Source organism: Balaenoptera borealis, assembly GCF_965194805.1.
Source record: "Balaenoptera borealis genome assembly, chromosome: 4".
NCBI lineage: Eukaryota > Metazoa > Chordata > Mammalia > Artiodactyla > Balaenopteridae > Balaenoptera > Balaenoptera borealis.
This window is the reverse complement of record NC_138861.1, coordinates 51,822,544-51,843,697: the sequence shown is the minus strand read 5'-3', so window position 1 is coordinate 51,843,697 and position 21,154 is coordinate 51,822,544. Positions and strand designations below refer to the sequence as shown.

At 39.0% G+C, this 21,154-nt stretch overlaps 1 protein-coding gene across 1 annotated transcript; it reads right to left on the bottom strand.

Moving 5' to 3' along the window:
- Positions 1-395: 395 nt before the first annotated feature.
- COQ2 (coenzyme Q2, polyprenyltransferase) lies at positions 396-18,463 on the bottom strand. The gene is made up of 7 exons (XM_082391176.1): positions 18,127-18,463; positions 13,633-13,799; positions 9,203-9,324; positions 7,815-7,900; positions 6,040-6,173; positions 2,907-3,095; positions 396-1,062 (listed from the first exon to the last, which is right to left on the bottom strand). Exons 1-7 carry the CDS (start codon positions 18,446-18,448, stop codon positions 898-900), a joined length of 1,185 nt encoding a protein of 394 aa, XP_082247302.1. The 5' UTR covers positions 18,449-18,463; the 3' UTR covers positions 396-897.
- Between the last annotated feature and the right edge of the window lie 2,691 nt (positions 18,464-21,154).

Here is a 21,154-nt window from a genome sequence, read left to right as displayed (position 1 = left end):
GGAGGGCTGCAGAGGGGTGTGAGTGGAGGAGCCACAGACAAGGTCAGATCATGGTGGGCCTAGCAGGTGACAAGACTTTTAGTTTGTACTGAGTGACCTGGGAAGATCCTGGAGGGTTCTGAGAAGAAGAATGACATGGCCTTATAGAGGTTTTAAGAAAATCGTTGTGGCTGTTGTGTTGAGAATATTCTGAAGGGGGTAAGGAAAGAAATAGTTACTACACCTAACCAATATACCACTATCCTATCAATTACAATCACCTGAGATAGAAAATAAATAAATAGAAATTAAAGTCATCATTAGTGACTGCCAGCCCATTCTGGTCACTATGGCTGTACACAGAGACCTCTCAAATAAATGTCAGGGTTGGTAACAAACAGCAGTATGTACAGGTATAACAGGTAAAAAATTTTATTTACTGATTTAAATTCTCCTAAAATATAAAAAACAGAACAGTTTCCTGAATTACAGCTTTTGGCAGTAAGTAAAGGTCAACGCAAAGAACAATAAGCCTCAACTTTCTGTAGCAGCCTTTATTTTGCCCTAAAAAGAGAGTCCATTTTCCTACAGAGACATTCATTTAGATGAGACACACATCAAGTTTTTTTCTAAAGTGCCGAAACTCATATAATCCCTGTAACTGCAGATGAGAATTATAACTTAAATACTCCAGGTGATCGCAAATCCTGAAGAGTTCCTGGTTTTTGTGACGGGGAAGAATTTGACTAGTACATAGTTGAACTAAAATCCAGGCAAAAATGCTCTAAAACTTCATCTACTGGTTTGTAATTCATTAACATATTGTAAGATTGTTATTCAAATCTAATTATGTGGTAATAAGACCTGAGAGTATTTTGTAAAAGTTTGTTTTAAAAATCCCCAGATAAACTTAATTTGCTAATTTTCTATTCTATTATCTATATTTTTCTTTGTTTTATCTGTCTCCTTTTCTTTCCACAAATTCCCAAGGACAATTCCTAAAAAAATTATTAGTCCTGTTGTTCGGTTGGAGGTGAATTTATCCCAACAATCCTCAGGTCTGTGGATGTCCAGAGTGTAAATCTATAAGAAAAGAATACATGCCATGTTAGAACTCAGTATGGACTTTTAGGCATCACAAATAAACACATCAATATGAAGAAGATAACAGCACTTTGTTATAGAATTTTAAGCAATGGGAAGCCTTTAATGTACCCCAGATTGTTTTCCAATGTAGAAAAAATCTACCATATCTCTCAGTGGATATCATCTAAGCTAAAGACTTACACTTGACGGGTGCAGGAACACTCTGAGAGGCAACACATGCTATTTTTAATTCTATTTAGAAAATTCTTCCTTAAACTGATCGATCTAAAATCTGCTCTCTACAACTCCTACCCTCCAGTTTAGCTTTATTCTTCGGAGCAATGTTTCTCAACAGAGGAACAAGTTACATTTGGGCAGGACAACTCTCTACTGTGCAGGGCTGTCTACTGCATCAAGAGATATTTAATGTGCCTGGCCCTCGCTCACTAAATGCCTGTAGTGGTCCCTCCCCAGTTTATTTATGATACCCCAAAGTACCCCCATACATGTTAAAATCTCCCTCCCATCCCCACATAGAGAAGGGCACCTAAAATCCTAGATCTGCAGGTAGGGACCAAACATACTCTCTTTTCTCCACAGTTGTCCTGCAAATATATTGAGAAAGTCTCATGTCCCTATTTTACGCTTCCCTGGACTTAAGCATCAGAAGCCCTCAACTATTCTTTATTATGTGACCTGCAGACTTAAAATCATCATGATTTCCTTTCTCCAAATACTAGAAGACTATGTCCATCTTAAAGTATTGTGTCAAGGACTAGGCAGAGGACCACAAAGGCAATTCAGAATATAAAGTGGGTTCCAAATATTTCCTATAATATTTGTGATTATCCCCATAATTTTTGCCTTCCTCTGCTAGTATCCAGGTGCTTAAATATTGCTAAACATCCATTATCCTAATCAGACAATCAACTGATGATAACAACTCCCATGGAGCTGAGTAATGACCAAAAGGAGATGCTGAGAAATTCTGAAGAGGAAAATGCTGAAATGTGGAGAATCACTCATTCATACCTTTTAGCTTTCCTGGTGAGGAAAACAATGAAGGTGATATAGTATGTGGTTTACTTTATGCACATCAGATTTTAGTTTCCTTCATACCATGTTATGCAAGTCCTGCTTACACATGCACCAATCTGTATAAAATAGATCATCTAAATACAGGCTTACTAACATCTTTCCGATTCTGTTCAAAGAAAATAACAGTAATACTGATGCAAAAATACAGTCCATTTACAAGCAACCTATTTAATTAAATTCTACTTAGTTCATTCATTTTACAGAAGTCAGTGATGTAGACCTGCCATATAAACATGTGGGGCTGAGGTGCTGGGTGAACATCCTGGCAGTTTCCTACTGTGTAGGCAGAACTCTGACATCTTCGCATTTTGTGTCTTATCTTGCCTTGGTCCCTGTGCCAGTGTGACCCAAACAAATGAATGATTAGTTTGCTAACCATCAATAGATGCCCACATTTAAACAATACAGTTGTGTTGATCAGTTTGCTTTCAGAGTAATTCAACTCAACCCACAACCTTAAGACATTGCTCAAATTTTTCTAGACACACATCAGAAATAATTCTAGGAAAATTAGAAGGAAAAAAAAAAAATCTAGGTTTAGGTTTACATTATTTCCCTAGAATAATACAGCTAGCTTTCTTATATGACATATTGGGGCAGGGAAGGGGCAGTTCAAGGCAGTACAAGCCAAGTAGTTGTTAAAGGAAGTAACTTGCTTGGTAAACACAGAGGGCATTTTGTTTAAATAATTTTAATAATTTACACCAAAGAAAAAAGAGGGAAAGATAAGGAAAAGATCAAACCTGGTGAGCCAGATGGGCTCCGACAGCAGCCAGAGCGGTGTAGTAGGGCACAGTCTGACCGATGTTCACTCCCACCAGGCTCAGTGCCCCCAGCATTGCCACAGTGAAGCCACTGAGCCACTGCTTGGTATCTTCACGGAACAGCAGTGCCGTGGACTTAAGCCCGATCAGAGCATCATCTCTCTTGTCCTAACATTAGAAAGTAGTAAGAAATTGCCTGGATTTTACTGAGATTTAATTCACATATCATAAAGTTCACCATTTTGAAGTATGTAATTCAGTGGTTTTAGTATCTTCACAAGGTCGTGCAACCATCACTACCATCTAATTCCAGAAGAAACTGTCTTTTAAAGAACATGACAGTAACTCAGAAACAGTTGATCAAAAATGAAGGTGCAGGCCAAATCAAAGTTAAATGTTATTGCTAAAATTATCTTCCAGACCTATTTCTACATATCATCGTACTTTTATGACCCTATACTGACTTTCAACTATAATTTTACTAATAAATTAGAAGTCAAACTCAACTCTAATTCTTCACATAGCTCTTCTTTACTTCAGAGTTTTCACATCTCAATAATTTCCTACACATTTTAGTTGCAATCGTGCTAAAATCACACATGTGGAAAAATGTTCACTTGCCACCTAATCACATCCATTCAGATTTCACTTCTGGCTCAGTTTATTCCTTGCCTCTCCCAACAAATCCTTCCTGTTTAAGTAGAGCTAGGTCTTGATGATACACTCACATCTGGCTGACTGGTCTCCTCCAGCAACTTTATTTGTAAGCATTTCCATATAGTGTTGTAACCACGGTCATGTGACATCAGAGGCTTCATGCAAAGTGGGTACAGAGGGAATGTACCTCAACATAATAAAGGCCATATATGACAAACCCAAAGCAAACATACTCAATGGTGAAAAACTGAAAGCTGTCCTTCTAAGATCAGAAACAAGATGAGGATGCCCACTCTTGCCACTTTCATTCAACATAGTATTGGAATTCCCAGCTAGAGCAATTAGGCAAGAAAAAGAAATAAAAGACACCCAAATTGGAAAGGAAGAAGAAAAACAATCACTATTTGCAGGTGACATGGTTTTATATATCGAAAACCCTAAAGTTGCTACCAAAAACCTATTAGAAATTATAAACACATACAGTAAAGCTGTAGGGTACAAAATCAATATACAAAAATCTGTTGTGTTTTATATACTAACAGTGAGCTCGAAGAGAGAGAAATTAAGAAAATAATCTCATTTACAATCGCAACAACAACAACAGCAAAATACCTAGGGATAAATTTAACCATGGAGGTGAAAGACCTGTACTCTGAAAACTATGAGACATTGTTAAAAGAAATGAAGAAGACACAGAGAAATGGAAAGATATTCTGTGCTCATGGACTTGAAGAATTAAAATTATTAAAATATCCATACTGCCTAAAGCAATCTACAGATTCAATGCAATCCCTACTAAAATACCAACAACATTTTTCACAGGAATAGAACAAAAAATCCTAAAATTTGTATGGAACCACAAAAGACCCTGAAAAGCCAAAGCAATCTTGAGAAAAAACAACAAAGCTGGAGGTATCATACTTCCTGATTTCAAATTATACTACAAAGCTATCGTTATCAAAACACCATGGTATTGGCAGAAAAACAGACACACACAGATCATTGGAAACAGAACTGAGAGCCCAGAAATAAGCCCATCCATATACGAAAAATTAATTTACAACAAAGGAGCAAAGAACATAAAATGGAAAAAGGACAGTCTCTTCAACAAATGGCGCTGGGAAAACTGGACAGCCACATGGAAAAAATGAAACTAGACCATTATCTTATACCATACATAAAAATTAACTCAAAATGGATTAAAGACTTGAAACCACAAAATTCCTAGAAGAAAACATAGGCAGTACACTCCCTGACATCAGTCTTAGCAATATCTTTCTGGATATGTCTCCGCAGGTAAGGGAAACAAAAGCAGAAATAAATAAATGAGTCTACATCAAACTGAAAAGCTTCTGCACAGCAAAGGAAACCATCAACAAAATGAAAAGACAATCTACCACATGGGAGAAGATATTGGCAAATCATATATCCGGTAAGGTGTTAATATCCAAAATATATAAAGAACTCAACAACAAAAAAACAAATAACCCAATCAAAAAATGGGCAGAGGATCTGAATAGACATTGCCCTGAAGAAATTTTCTAAGGAAGACATACAGATGGCCAATAGGCATGTGAGAAGATGTTCAGCATCTCTAATTAATAGGGAAATGTGAACCAAAACCACAATGAGATATCACCTCATGCTTGTTAGCACGGCTATCAAAAAGACAGGAAGTAACTAGTGTTGACAAGGATGTGGAGAAAGAGGAGCCCTTGTGCACTGTTGGTGGGAATATAAATATGGCAAAACAGTAAGGAGGTTCCTCAAAAAGTTAAGAATAGAACTACCATATGATCCAGCTATTCCACTTCTGGATATTTACCTGAAGAAAACAAAGACACTAATTCAAAAAGATATATATGTACCCCAGTGTTCATCACAGTGTTATGTGCAAGCCAAGATATGGAAACAATGTGAGTGCCCATCAACAGATGAATGGATAAAGACGTGGTATATACATACAGTGGAATATTACTCAGCCATAAGAAGATAAAATCTTGCCAACTGCAACAACATAGATGGATCTTGAGGGTATTATGCTAAGTAAAGTAAGTCAGACAGAAAAAGACAAATACCACTATGATTTCACTCATGTGTGGAATATTAAAAGAAAGAAAGAAATGAACAAACAAAATAAAACTAAACACATAGATACACAGAATAAATTAGTGGTAACCAGAGGGGAAAGGGGAAAGGGGAAGGGGGAGGGCAAAATGGGTAAAGGGGGTCAATGGTATGGTGATGGACGGAAGCTAAACTTTTGATGCTGAGTATGCGGTAGTGTATACAGAAGTCGAAATATAACGTTGCACACGTGACACATACAATGTGATCTCAATTGTTTTAAAAAGCCTAAAGAAAAAACACTTTCCTTTTAATTTAGTTCTTATTTTAAAGTTCTTAAAAAATGATAACAGTTAAACCAAAGTTACGAAAAAGAATATTTCTTTACCTGATGAGCATAGATAGTATCGTATATTAGAGTCCACATAATTCCGGAAAAGTACAGAGGAAGGCAAACAGATGGATCACAGGAGCCCTTGACAGCAGACCATCCAAGTAATGCTCCCCAGTTAAAAGTCAACCCTATAATTAGCGAAACAGAAAGAGGAGAAAAGTCTAAACGTACTTTAGAATTCCAAACAGAAGGAGAGAGGCATCAGCATGTATTAAATGCTTCTATGTACTAGGCTCTGTGTATGCTGTTTTCTCAGATATGTTTCTTCCTTAAATTTTCTCAAGTCTCTCATGTGGTAGTAATTAGCTACATTTTACCAAAAAGGAAAACAGAACCAGAAAGGTTAATTAACGATTAAAATAACATAGCTAACACAAAGAATAATATCCCGCTGATAAATAGGAGGTTTCATGAGAACAACATTTATCCTACCTAGTATGACGACTGGCACCAATGATAAATAGTATTAGATGCTAGGGTTTGAACTTAAGACCTATCTGAGTCAAACTCCTGTGTTTTTTCCATTACTGCTCTACTTCCCCTTTAAGTTACAGAAACAAGAGTTAGACAGGAACACTTGTTCTTCAAGCCCACCCTCTCTGAGGACTGTAAACAAACATCCACATGGTGACAACTCCTAAATATCTATGTGTAAGCCTAATCACCTCCCTCAGCTTCAGACGAGATACTGAATTGCCTGCTGGACATCTCCACCTGCAAGTCCCTCAGGTACACTGACATGCATGCTCTGTGGGACCACAGACGAGAGCTACTTCATCAACTGAGGAGGAGGGATTCTAAGTGGAAATAGGCAATGTGGAGGAGAAAAAGGGTTTCTGAGAAGATGTTTGGGACCCACTGACTTTGAGGTACCTGAGGGACTTGCTCCTTCAAGATGATGAATGTGTTTCAGTCATGTTTATTTTCCTAGTACCTGGTGTGATTCCTGGCACAAAGTACAAGTCAGGGTGTCAATAAATATTTAAAGTAAAAATACTAGTTTTCTTAATACTCTAGACTATTCTAGGAATAGAACAGAAAAGTCTAGGAGTAGACATTTTTGCAATAGATTTTGACTCACCTACCTATCTTCCTCTATCTGCCAACAAATATTTATTGAATACCTGTGATGTGCCAAGCGCCATGTTAGATGCCGCACCATCCATACGTAAAGAATGCTTATCTTCTAGGTGTTTACAAGTTATTAACGGGAAGAGAGGGTAGGCTCTCAATATCTTCCTGTTGAATTAGTGCTGTTGAAATGAGTAAGTGTCACATTAGAGTGCTATGGGAGCCCAGGAGAGACTGGCTAACTTTCTTCTGCTAAGTCTAAGGAAGGCTTCCCAGAAAGGGAGCTAAGCTATCACACACTTCAACTCTTGTTCTCCTGCCTCAGAGTGCTTTCTATTCCAATCCCCAGAATCTTCAGGGCATCTAGATCAACTACCTAAAGAGAGCGGTAAAGTCAAGGCGGCTAATTTTTTTTCTTCATGACATACCTAGATTTTTAAGAGCATTTCAGAAAATAATAATGACGATAATCTTAGTAGATGTCCAAGATTTTTTAGCCAATAAAAATGGCTAATTGCCCTCCATTAAAACATGAAAATCTATTTTTGGTTTGGAAAATTTCATGACTGACTTAACATTTTATCTCTGCCACATTACACACACACACCATACACACACCACACACACGCACTGATATTAGATATAAAAGTATAGCTTGAGGGTACTGAAGGAAATACTTATAGTTATTTCAAGCTCACCCAAGGCTAATTGAGGCCAGTATGTAATTCTCTTCATTAGCGGGTAGGTGATGACAAGAAGTAGGGATGCTGCTCCAAGAGCTATACTGAAATCAAGAAAAAACATTAAAAAGATTAATATCACCATCTCTTAAAAATCGGTAAATAAGACAATAGCAACACTAATGAGGAAATGATTTATCTAATTTGTATTTTTTGTTATGTAAAATTCTCTTCCTCGACCTTGATTCCTGGACTTCAATTAACATAAAGGGTAATTAGAAAATATCTTAAGTGTTACAAACAATGAAACAAAATAAGAATAGCTAACACATATATTGCTTTGATGTATTAGGACTATTTTAACTGCTCTACATATGTTAACTCATTATAACTTTCACCACAACCTTACGAGGCAGGTAGTTTTATTCTACTTGTTTTTTTGCAGATGAAAAAACTAAAGTCAAAGAGAGAAAGTAATTTGCCAATTGTTATGCAGCTAGTCAGTAGCAGGGCCAGGAGGCAAACCTAAGGCATCTGGCCCCAGTATCCAACACAATACTCCCCATGTGCTACTGCCTAAATTTTGCTTTCAAACATTAAGATAGCTAGTAAACTGAGATGTCCTAACAGAGAATTAGAGTCAAGATATCCCTCCCTATATGCACAAGGGGTTACTTCTCTAGAAGAGGATAAGGTCACAAAGTACCTATGAAAGGATGACAGTCAGATAAGATGTTTTTAGGAAGCTCACAGCTCACTTAACACTACCCCTCCAGGAATAACCTTTCAAAGTGTTCTCACTTGACTGAAGCTATCAGAACAAGATACGCAATTAAGTCTAGTCTCTATAAAATATGCTTATTTGCTGAACTCCTCCTCTTTTTTGTCTTATTGAAGCACTATGTAAGCAGCCATCTGGTGCACAAAAGTCTAATTTTGTCTCTGTTTCAGAGGTATAAGAATGAGTTCTTTTTTCTTCTGTCATTGATTAGGAATACGACTCTGGGAAAGACCCAGTTCCTCTTTTTGCAAAGTGTGCATAATCACTTCTGCCTCTAACGCTTCAGAGATACTACCAGGATAAATAAAATTATACAAATGGGTATATACACACACTCCCACGCATGCACCTAGAAAACCTAGGAGAAGTGTCTTGAGTCCTTTAGGGAACACATAGTGCAAGTACTGGAGGTGGTGCAGAATAAACGAAACGCTGAGCTCTTCATTCCTGTGGCTGAAAGCATTCTTGACTTTACAATGTGTGGTGACTTACATTGCTAACTTTACAGATGCCTGATTAGGTAATAAACAACTTTGTAATACAGATATTTCTGTTTTATTTTATACGTACTTCTATGTCAAAGGAAAGATTTTTTACATGATTATGAAAAACACATATACTGTACCTGTAGTAATTCAGACACAGAAGAACACCCAGTGCCAAGGTCAACTGTCCCCCAAGAAAAACAAAGGATTGAAAAGTTGAAATGTCTCCAGCAGCTATTGGGCGACTTGCTGTTCTTGTAACCTTAACAACATAAAAACAGATACCTTAGCGTCCGGGAATAGCTCAATCATTTACTTAAACATTTACGCCAGAGACTGGCCCATGGTACGTACTAAGGCAGAAATATGAATAAAAGGTGAACATTGGAAGTACTACCAAGAATCAAAACTTCCTATTTAAAATAGCTTTGAAAAGAACTAAAAATTCCCACCATTCATTCCTTTCTTTCCTTCTCCCATCCCCATCTCCAAACAAACAAAACAAAGCAACTTCCCAATCTAACTATTTACCTACCCAACTTAGCAAGTATATGTTCAATTTCCATGGAGCAAAGAGGGACAAAAATAAAGAATTCTCAGGAAAGAGGAAAGTGCAGAGCATGTTAGATAAGGCTGATATCATGTAAATGCTTTGAGTATGGGAAGCATTGCAATCAGGCATCAGACATGAAGAAAGAAGACAGATTATCTGAGTCTGAAAGTGGGAGTGTTTTTGCCAGTCTGTGTAGGAATGGGGCTGTAATCTTATATTAACTGCACCCATATATAAAGGGCAAACTCACTGTAAGAATATGAACAGGTAGAGCAATTATGTGAACAAATAATATATATTATTCTTTTCCTTCCAAGAAATCATGAAATGTGATTATTCTAAATTCAACCACAAATAAAGTGCATAAACAAAATTTTCAGCATTGCTGGAAGTTAAGAACTCAGGATCTGGGATTAGAGAGCCTAGCATTCCATCACTTATTGGCTGTGTGAATTCTGGCAAGTTACTTGACCTCCCTCAGGCTTAGGTTATTTACCTATTTAAGGAAAAACAGAAAGAGAGGGAGAGGTAATAATAGCACCTACCTCACAGAGTGAATGCAATGCCTGATGCAATAAATGTTAACTATAATTAATATAACATATTTTTGTATAATTTATAGCGAGGGTTTAGCAAACTATGGCCTGTGAGCCAAATCCAGCCTTCTGTCTGTTTTTGTATGGAACCATGAGCTAACAATGGTTTTTACTTTTTTTGGTGGCTGAAAATAAACAAAGAAAGAGTAATGTATTGTACCACATGAAAATACGAAATTCAAATTTCAGTGTCCACAAATAAAATTTTATTGAAACAGAGACACACCCATTTTTTTACATATTGTATGTGGCTGCTTTCACGCTGTAACAGAGTGCAGTAGTTGCAACAAAGACTGTGTGGCCCACAAAGCCTAAAATATTTACTATCTGGTCCTTTACAGAAGAAATTTGCTGACCCAATTTATAGCATGCTTCACTGTGCAATAAAACAGTTTGTCAAAAACTGTAATGACTCATCTTGCTTAGTGCCAGAACTGGATATCTTATCCTTGATTTGGTCCCTGTAGTTTCAAGTGGGAATAATATTTATGTTCTTTTTTTTTTTTTTTTAATTATTTATTTATTTGTTTTTGGCTGTGTTGGGTCTTCGTTTCTGTGCGAGGGCTTTCTCTAGTTGCGGCGAGCAGGGGCCACTCTTCATCGCGGTGCGCGGGCCTCTCACTATCGCAGCCTCTCTTGTTGCGGAGCACAGGCTCCAGACGCGCAGGCTCAGTAGTTGTGGCTCACGGGCCTAGTTGCTCCGCGGCATGTGGGATCTTCCCAGACCAGGGCTCGAACCCGTGTCCCCTGCATTGGCAGGCGGATTCTCAACCACTGCGCCACCAGGGAAGCCCAATATTTATGTTCTTATATTTGATTTAGGATATTATGATTATTCCTGCCAGTATTTGAATGCTAATAATCTAAGAGCTATATATGCATCACATCATTGAAGCCTTGTAACAACTCTCTTTTAGCCACTCACAAGTTCTTGCCATTTCTAAGTTTTAGGAAACGGAGGCAGAGAGGCTCAGTAACTTTCCAAGGTCACAGATACTAAGGTAGCACAGTCAGTCCAGTCGCACCAACCACAGTACTAACCACAAAATTACACTGCCCCTTCAGTACAATGGTAATTGCCTGGCCAAACTCGAGAGGTGAAAATAAACAAGCACTCCATCAAAAGAATAAAAATGATGCAATATGATGATCAAAAAACATATTCTATGTGGTTTTTATGAAACTAGAATGCTCACAGCTTACTAAATCATATCATTAACACCTGTGTATTGATATTATTTCAATGTTTATTGGACCTAATGTTTATCGCATGACTAGCAGATTACATACATCATCAATAAAACACATTTAACCCAAATAACCTAATAGTAATTCACTTATCATTTAATGTATTAGCAATTTACTTAGTCATCTAACATGTTAAGCAAAACCCTCAGCCATAAACATACTGTCTTTAAGAAACTGTAAGGTAAGCGTTACAATTTGACCAAGCTTTTAAACCCATTCTGTAAAAGAGATGCTCATAACATTTTAAAATTCATGTTAGCAAAACCATAGCTACAAAATACTCATTTAAGTGCTTTGTTGTATGTCAACATAGACTCTGGAGTCCTCTAATCAGAGAAAAATGGCACGGGGGAGATGTAAGATATCTAATCAGTTCCCTTTTATCTAGTGAGAATAAAAATCACTTAAGACAAAACTAAATGGCTCTATTTCGTTAATTAAAAAAGTAGAAAATGTTGGTTGGTTTGATTATGTTATTTTTAAATTAAACTTCTTTTGAGATAATTGTAGATTCACATGCAATTTAAAAAAAAAAAATCTCTGTATTATAAGAAATATAGAGATCCTATGTATCCTTTATCTAGTTTTCCTCAAGGGTAACATCTTGCAAAACTTTACAGTACAATATCACAACCAGGATTTTGACATTAGGCTGCTCTAAATGTGTTCAATAATTATTTTGAAGTGATACTGGCCAGAAGCCTCATTCATATGGTTATGCAGATGAAAAACTGACGAGGATGTGCAAACCCCCAAAACAAGAAAGTACGCATCTCCTGGCATAGATCAAAGCATCCCAACGGTCAGCGAGACATAGAGATGCCTTTACCATGCATCAGCTGCCACTCTGCCACTATCCTACCCTCCAGCCACACACAAACCACATAGTTGCAGTTGTCAAGCATAATATACTTTGTCTCACAGCGATGCCTCTGTGTCTGCTGTTCCCTCTGCCTAGAGTGGCCTTCACCCTCCTGCCCGGGCTTTTTTTGCCATTTTAGTCTGTCATAGTTCCAAAGTCACCCTACCCCACCTCACCCCATCAAAACTTCTCTCTAACCCCTGCATTATGCTAAGGTAAGGTAGGTGGTCTGCAGTAAGCGCCCTTGTGGACACCATCTCTTGATAGCTACTAAACTGAAGTCAGCAATGTTGTCTTTCATCCACACAATCCTAGAACCTGTCACTGTGTCTCATAGACAGTAGGTATTCAATAAATGTTTTTCAATTTAAAAATTATTAATGTGACACTGTTCCATAAGCTAAAAATCATTATAGGTGTGCTTTGCTTAAGGAAAACTAAGACTTATATGAAAGGCAAACCAGGGAAGATTATTCACTTTATGTGAGTGTCACATGATTATTTACTTCACATAATTCACCCTGGATTTCTTCTAAGTTGAAATTTTACTTGATTATTTACTCAAGCATTTAATGATTTTATACTTGTTATAGTATGGCTGCTGGAATAAAAGGCAAACAAGACGGACCATTCCCTTGAGAAAATAACGGTCTATTGAAGAACAAAGAAATAATTACACACATGCATTAGAACATGCATAGAAATTAATCTAGAGAAATATAATGTATCAAACTTTAAATGAAGTTTTTTCTGGGGGCTTGGGGGAGGTGATAAGGAAGACTTGCATTTTCTATCCTTTCTATTTTTGTACTGTCTGAATTTTTCAGAATAAACATGTATTATTTTTCTAAGGAGAAAAAAATAAAATTATGTTTTTAAAAGAAATAATTATAGCAAATGCTAATAGGGCTGCCTTGATTCATTTAAATTAAGATCTGATTTACATATGAATAGTTATGGCTCCAACATATATCTCAAAGGAAGGGGTGACAGTTCTTTTAGACGCCCAAAGGTTCAGGATAGAATTTTCACCTTCACTCCCAACATCCTTTCTCTGGCCTTCCAAATTCTAATTCATTTTGTAAAAATGATGTACACACCTTGCCCCCATGGCCGCTCCTCTGTTGGGAAAGGAAGCACACTGCACTTTGCAACACCAGCTATTCAACTGATACTGGCACTTCTTACGCTGGATTTCAGTGAGGACACTAAACGATCCTGGTTGCTTTATGTGGCATTCAAAAGTGATGCCACCATCTTACTCTGCAGAATTGAGAGGAGCCTCTCTGTTCCTTTCTGGGACGAATCTACCTTTTTATCGTAGTCCTGGTCCCACATGTCATTAATAGTACAGCCTGCGCCACGCATCAGAACAGCTCCAGCGCCAAAGAGGGATAACATGTACCAATCTGGAAAACAACCTGGTTCAGCTGCCAGACCAATGCTCCAAGTACATGGCAGATACAGTAGCCAGGTTCCTAAGCAAAATAAAAAGACAAAAAAGGTACAAATTAAGTTAGCTGTCTTCATTTGTTTGAAACCCTGGATCCAAGAGAAGTAAGGAACACAAAGTCAAAAACACATGACAAAACTGGGAAAATAAGCTTGCAACTCATATAACAGAGGACTGTTCTCCCTAATATATAGGGTTCCCAGAAACTGAAGACAGATCAAAAGCCTGATCGAAAAATGGACAAAAAACATAATAGAAAATACAAATGGCTCTTATACCAATGAAAAGATACTCAACTTTGATAAATACACATGGAAATTACACTGAGATAACATTTTCCACTTATCAGACTGGCGCAACCCAAAGGCTGATAACATACTCTGGGGAGCTGGATAGTCATATATGTCTGGAGGCTGCAAATGTTCCAGTTCCTACGGAGGGCAAGCTGAAGAGTTTTCCTGTACGTGTGTGTGTGTACGTGTATATACGCACATGCATACACATATAAAACAAATACATACATTTGAATGTTTGTTCACAAACGATGTCAGGAAGGAAACATTAGAAACTGATACTGAGAGTTGCCTTTGGGGAAGAAAACTGATTGGTTGGGAAAAAGGGGTGGAAGACTTAGTTTTCACTCTGTACCCTTACACCTTTTTAAATTTTGTATCATCTGCATGTATTACCTGCTCAAAAAACTTTAATAAAACTTTCTTTATTGTTGTTAATATAATATAATGAAATGGTTTGGCGGGAAAGAAGGATTAACCTACTGGTTTTTTTAATATTTTGCTACTACATGCACAAATGGGATTAGTTCTTGGTACTCAGCCCATAAACTAGATGAAATTAAGCTAAAACCAAATAAATTGTAGGGATAGGAGCCTTCACACATGACCTGTAGTAGATATCCTATTTTCAAAAGAAAATCTTTCAACAAATGTTTGGATATTGTACCTGTTAGATAAATTCTGAGCTTTTCTTTCCTATTAGTAATATAAGGGTGTATATTAGCAATATAAGAGTGCCACCGCACAAATGTGTCCCTTTGGCATGAGGATTAATTTAGGCCGATTATTTTTAAGAAACAGAAGAATCAAGAACATTTTCAAGAATGTTACCAGAGTAGAGTTATCATCAGATATCTGCCAAAAATATGGGCTAGGTGTGGTGGGGAAACTTGATAGAGCCTAGAGACCAGAGATGCCCGTTTACCAAACGTTTACTTTTCTATCTCCAGTGAATTACCTTCCCCCCCTTTTAAGTCCCAAACCACTACCCCCAATATCCTGCTGTGTCTTTAGCTGAAGATACTTAAGGTGAGGATATTTTGGCCATTTTGGTGAGTTACTCAGTCTTCCTGGGTCTCTCTCACCCACACATGCTATTAAATTTTTGTTTGATTTTCTCCTATTAATCTGTCTCATGTCAACTTAATTCTTAGACTTAACTTAGAAGGGTAGAGGATAATTTCTTCCTCCTCAAAAAGTGGAATAAATAGGACATGTGGCTAAAGAAAAATCAGATCCTGTACAAAAATGGTCAAATGACAAAGTCCTTATGATCATGTTTAAGTTTCATTAAATTTAAGCTTTATTCATTTGCAAATATTTATAAAGCACATACTTTGTGCCAGAGCTGTTCCAGGAACTGGGAATACAATGGTGACTAAGTGAGGGCTGATTTCTGCCTACACACAGCTTATAAAGCAAAAGGAAGAAACACAGTTAAATAAATAACACTGAAATAGATCAATTCAACAACAGGGAAAGTACAGGATGCTATAAAGGCATAAAACAGTGCCACCCAAGTTAATGGGGGATGGAGTAGGAAAAACTCAGGAAGGCTTTTCCAAAAGGGGCTTAAACACACAGAAAAGGCAAGGCAAGGAGAGGCTAAGAATCAGAAATGACCAGTCTAGACCTGAATTCAGGTTGTCCTGGACAGACTCATATTCAGTGTGTCCCATCTAAAACAATAACAACAATGCCATTTTCTAAATGTTTGTGAAATGTCAAGCAGTGTTCTAAATGCTTTATATATACAAACTCATTTAATCCTCAAAGATACCCTTATAAAGTAGGCACTATTACTATTCCTATTTTACAGATGAGGAAACAGATGCATGAAGAGGTTAGAACACAATGGGTTTAACCACTTCCTTTTCCCTGGACCTATCAGTATAGCTCAGAGGGACAGAGGAGTAGCTAGCTGATCCTGCCCTGATAGAAAAAAAAGAACACTACTTCACAGGCATTTTCCCAGTACAAGTAGAAATGAAGGTTCCATTTAAAAAAGAATTCTAAAGAGAAAGATGTGTAACCACCTATAGCATTTTGTGTCAGTGTCAAAATTTCCTTGGCTGTTAAGTCTGCATTTTAGGTACCGTATTCACTGATAGGAATCTGCAGGGCACTCCTACAGATGAGGAGGGTTCCTGTAGTGACGGTTCAATGTCTGCTCCTAGTAAGTGACACTACACACTGAAGTATATTAAACTTGAAGCCTCAGTGCTCCTCATCTACAAAAGAGGGGAAAGAACATCATCTACCTCTTAGAGTTGTTATAAGACAATATTAATAATGGTGATAATGAAAACAATAACAAATTCATAGTGCTTACTCTGTGCCAGGTGCTGTCCTACAATACTTTTGATTCTCACAACAAACCTATGAGATAGGCACAACTTCTTTTATACCCATTTAACAAACACAGAAACTGAAGCATAGAGACAGTAATTTGCCCAAGGCCACACAGGCAAAAAAAATGGCAGAGCTGGAATTCAAACCCAAGCAGTTTGGCTCCAGGCTATCACTGTGGATACCTAAAGCTCTAAATACCCATGAGTTCTTATTGTTCTTTTGCCCCTCCCGATTCTCAGCAACATTTTTTGGTCTCCCCTATGACACTTTCATTCTGTTCTCTCCCATGAAGAAGGATGCAGAGGTGGGAGGATACAATAGGTTTCAGAAAGATATATTTATTACAGAAAAAGTAAAAACTCTCTGGGAGATTATAAAGTGAGTAAGCATTCTGAGAGGTGATGGGCAGACCAAAGAGCTTGTGTAAACTGAGTCTAAGATTCATTCACTAGTTACAAATTATCTTCAAGAAAACATAAATGCAGTTTCAGCCATAAACGTGGTAAAACCAGTTATACCACCAATTTAGTGGAAAGAGTGCTACCTGCTGAAACCTCCTGAAACAACGTAGTTTGTGACATGGTTGTAGGAAGTTGTAATCCTTTCTGAAAAACAATGAAACCCACTTTTTAACAAGATCAAAATTCAACAAGATAAAACAATAAACATAAAATTACCCCACAAAAGAAGAATTTAAGTAAAGAAGTATCAAACCTGGAATTCTACTACTGTCAACTTATTGTGCCTGGCATACAGTAAGGGCTCAAAAAATGTTCGCTGAATGAATTCTACTAGTATTATGCATAAGTTGTCTGAAAAATCCTACAGTCATCTTATTTAGAACCAAAGCAAGCAGACGTGTATCTTCTTAACATACATAATACTATTAACCCAATCTTCTCCAACTCACCCAATACTGTGTCTTTTTAAACTAGACTGGGAGTTCTTTGAAAGTACAAAGTTTCCATAGCTCCTTCTAGCCCTAAGGCTACCCAGTGCTGTAGGACTTAATTCATTCAATACTACTGCTAGGCTGTTCTAGACAATAGATATAAAAGTCCCATATAAGTGGAGCTTATACTGTATTGGAGAAGTATATCAACCAATAAATGCATAAGGCTAGTGGCGAATGCTATGAAGAAAAAGGAGGGGTAAAGAGAGACTGAGGAGAAAGGTGAATTTAAATAGGAAGTTCAGCAAAATCCTCCCTTAGGAGGCGACTGTGAGCTGATAAGTAGTGCATAAATGCTGCACCTGCAGCATCCAAATGAATTAAATCTTTGTGTGACGGACGGTGCAGGGCAAAGAGCTAAAAAAACTCAGCATCATCTGGTCTGGCTCTGCCAAAGAGCCTTAATTTCCTCAGCGTCTTTATCGTCTCAATTATTTGCTCTGGGATTATGGGAAGGATGAAACATAATGAACGTAGACGTGCTTCCACACTGTAAATCTGCGCAAATGCAGAGATACGGGTACGGAATTTCTGCTCGATTCACTACTTAAACACGGACTGTGCAAATGAGCGAATTTTTTGCCCGGCTCACGTGCTCAGGATTCAGAGAGGCATGACAGCCGGCCGGTTACTTCGGAGATCGCCCTGTTCGGGTGTCTTGACGGTATTCGGCGCCTGGCGGCCGAGCCCCGGCTTTCGGGCGTCACTTCCACTGCGCCCGCAGCCCCCGGACCGCCGCGTCCGTCCACACTCACCTATGGGCTTGTCCAACCGCATGAGGCGCAGGTAGGGCTGCAGAGGGCGGGGCGCCGAATTCACGATCGCCGCCGCAGGCAGGCTCGGCCGCCGCTCGAGCGGCCCCCGCCCGGCTGAGGGCCGCCGGTCTCCCGCGTGGAGCCCACGGGCCGCGTGCGGCAAGGTGAGGGAGCGGCCGCGCGAGCCCCACAGCCACACCTGCGTCCCTGCCCGCAGGCCCCGCACGAGCCCCGCGCCTGCCGCGCCCAGCATGGCGCTCCGGAGAGCGTGGACCCGCAGGGGCCTGACGTCATTCCCGAGCGTCCGGTCACAGGCAGGCATGCGCAGTGACGTCAGCAGGATGACCAGATGCTCGGAGCTTTTCGAGTAACGTGAAACAGGAAGGATCGCGGTCAAAGTGACCTGTAAGGGAGTTCTTCAGGTAAAGGAGTTCCTATTATCAAAATACGTAGCAGTTGTTAACAGGAAAACAAACAAACAAAAAACACCGAGAAAAACTTATTGAACCCAAAATACTGATTTGCGGTGTTTCCTTTTTAAAGCTAAAAGGGCACCAAGCGGCCAAATCCGAGAATGTACATTAAAATCGTACTCAGAGTTAACAGACATGCATTACGCAAGGGAAAACCTTAAACTTGATTATCAATTCAAAGCAGTTCGTATAATCCAGAACAGCGAGTGTGTGGGATGCTATGGGCCTGCAGCTAGAATATCTGCTCGAAGGGGTTAATCATAGCCAACTTCTGGATAGCGCTCTGTGCCAGGCACGGTTACAGGTACTTTACATGTATTATCCCATTTAATCACTTACTGAGTGACTATGGGCAAGTCTCTCATTTGAATTTTAGTATTCTAGGGAATTGGGTTAGTCTTTCAGCGCCTTTCTTTAAAACCTCAACAGTGATTCTGTGATATCTTGTCTCCAGTGGTGGTGGCAACGGGGTGGTCCTTAATAAATTTACAAAACTAGCTCACAGCCTGTTCAGTTGTAGACAGAAGCATCAAGGCCCTGGGAAATTTCGTTTTATATTTGTAAAGGAAAAGACACACTTCCTCCCGTCCGCGTTTGCTCTCAGTATTCTACTACAACACTACTTGGCTTGTGACACCAGACGTGTGGATTTTCCACACATCAAGCAACTCTGCGACCCCTGAGTGTCCTATAACTTTACTCAGTTCTGTCACTATCTATCTGGAGTTGGCATCAGAGCCCACAGGTTGCAGGCTCAGTTCTGTAAGCTCGCTGACCCCCACTTCAGAAGCCCATCACAGGTCCGGGTTGTCAGGTCTTCCCTGGTGGTGCAGTGGTTAAGAATCCGCCTACCAATGTAGGGGACACAGGTTCGAGCCCTGGTCCGGGAAGATCCCACGTGCTGTGGAGTAACTAAGCCCGTGCGCCACAACTACTGAGCCTGTGCTCTAGAGCCCGTGAGCCACAACTACTGAGCCTGTGTGCTGCAACTACTGAAGCCCACGTGCCTAGAGCCTGTGCTCCGCAACAAGAGAGGCCACCGTAATGAGAAGCCCACGTACCTCAACGAAGAATAGCCCCTGCTCGCCCCAACTAGAGAAAGCCCGCGCTCAGCAGAGAAGACCCAACGCAGCCAAAAATAAATAAGTAAAATAAATAAATTAAAAAAAAAAAAGTCCAGGTTGTTACCTGTGCTTCTGACCTACCATTGTTGGGGAGGAAAAAAAGTTTTCCTCTACCTTTCTAGGTTCTTCCAGCTGGTCTCAGAATTAATTGACATGAGACAGATTAACAGGAGAAAGTCAAATTTAATTACATATATATGGGGAATCCTAACAGGAGAGCCTCCAAAGACAGTCAGGTAAAATGAGGTATATATGGTCTCCTGGACTAAGGAGAAGGGGTAGGGGCCTGGGGCTTCAAAGGAAAAGAAAGAAATGAAAGAATGAAAAGAACAAATGTTTGGTAAACAAATGTTTGCTGGACCATACAGAAATAATAGGACTCAGAGAGAATTTTAATGAACAGATTTTGCTAGGTTCCTCCCTGTCTACCACACCTAGCTCACATTATACTGTAGTTATCTATGGTGATAGCTTCCTTCCCGGAACAGATCCTCTTTCTAAAGTCTTTTAGGCAGTTGGAGAGGGGAGAAGGTAAAAGCTCTTCCTGAGCCATTTGTTTCTTAAAAACAACCAGCTTAAAAATATCTCCATGTCAAAGAGACACATTTTGGGGTGACAAATTTTTGCTTCCCTACATTGGCTATAGATCAGAGGTTCCCAAGACCCTTTCCTTGAGTTTGATTAATTTGCCAGTGTGACTCACAGAACTTAGGAAACATTTCACTTACCTAATTATCAGTTTTTTATAAAAGGACATAACTCAGGAACAGCCAGATTGAGCAGATAAATAGGGCAAGGTATGTGGGAAAGAACACAGAGCTTCCACGCCTTTTCTGTACATGCACCACTCTCCCCTCACCTCCACTTACTTCCCAACCCTGAAGCTCTCTGAACCCTGTCCTTTTGGGGTTTTATGGAGGCCTCATTACATAGGCATGATGGATGAAATCACTGGCCATTGGTGATTGAACTCAGTCTCTAGTCCTTCTCCCTCCCCTGGAGATCTGAGTGGGGCTAAAAGTTCCAACCCACTAGTCAGGTGGTTGGTTTCTCTGGCAACCAGCCCCCATTCTTTGGGACTTTACAAAAGTCCCCTCATTAGTATAAACTCTGGTGCGCTCAAAGGGGGCTCCTTATGAATGATAAAAGACGCCACTCAGGAAATTCCAAGGACTTTAGGAACTTTGTGCCAGGAACTAGAGACAAAAACTAAATATTTTTCTTATCTGGCAATATTATATAAATATACAAATATTCATAAATATATATTCCATATATAAATTTTATATATACATACATATGTATATGTATATAGGAGTCAGAAGGGGACTTAAAGGTATACCAATTCTAGTCCTAATAGAAACTTTACCTGCATAAACTTCTTCCTTTCTTAAAGTAACAGACAGACTAACAGGCAGATGTTTGCAATCA

Coding starts and splice junctions, on each gene's coding strand:
- COQ2 (XM_082391176.1), bottom strand. CDS start 18,448: ATGCCTGCCTGTGACCGGACGCTCGGGAATGACGTCAGGCCCCTGCGG. Junction 3,096..6,039: donor ATACTATCTATGCTCATCAG/GTAAAGAAATAT, acceptor TTCTAATGTTAG/GACAAGAGAGATGATGCTCT. Junction 1,063..2,906: donor GAGCCCATCTGGCTCACCAG/GTTTGATCTTTT, acceptor CTTTTCTTATAG/ATTTACACTCTGGACATCCA.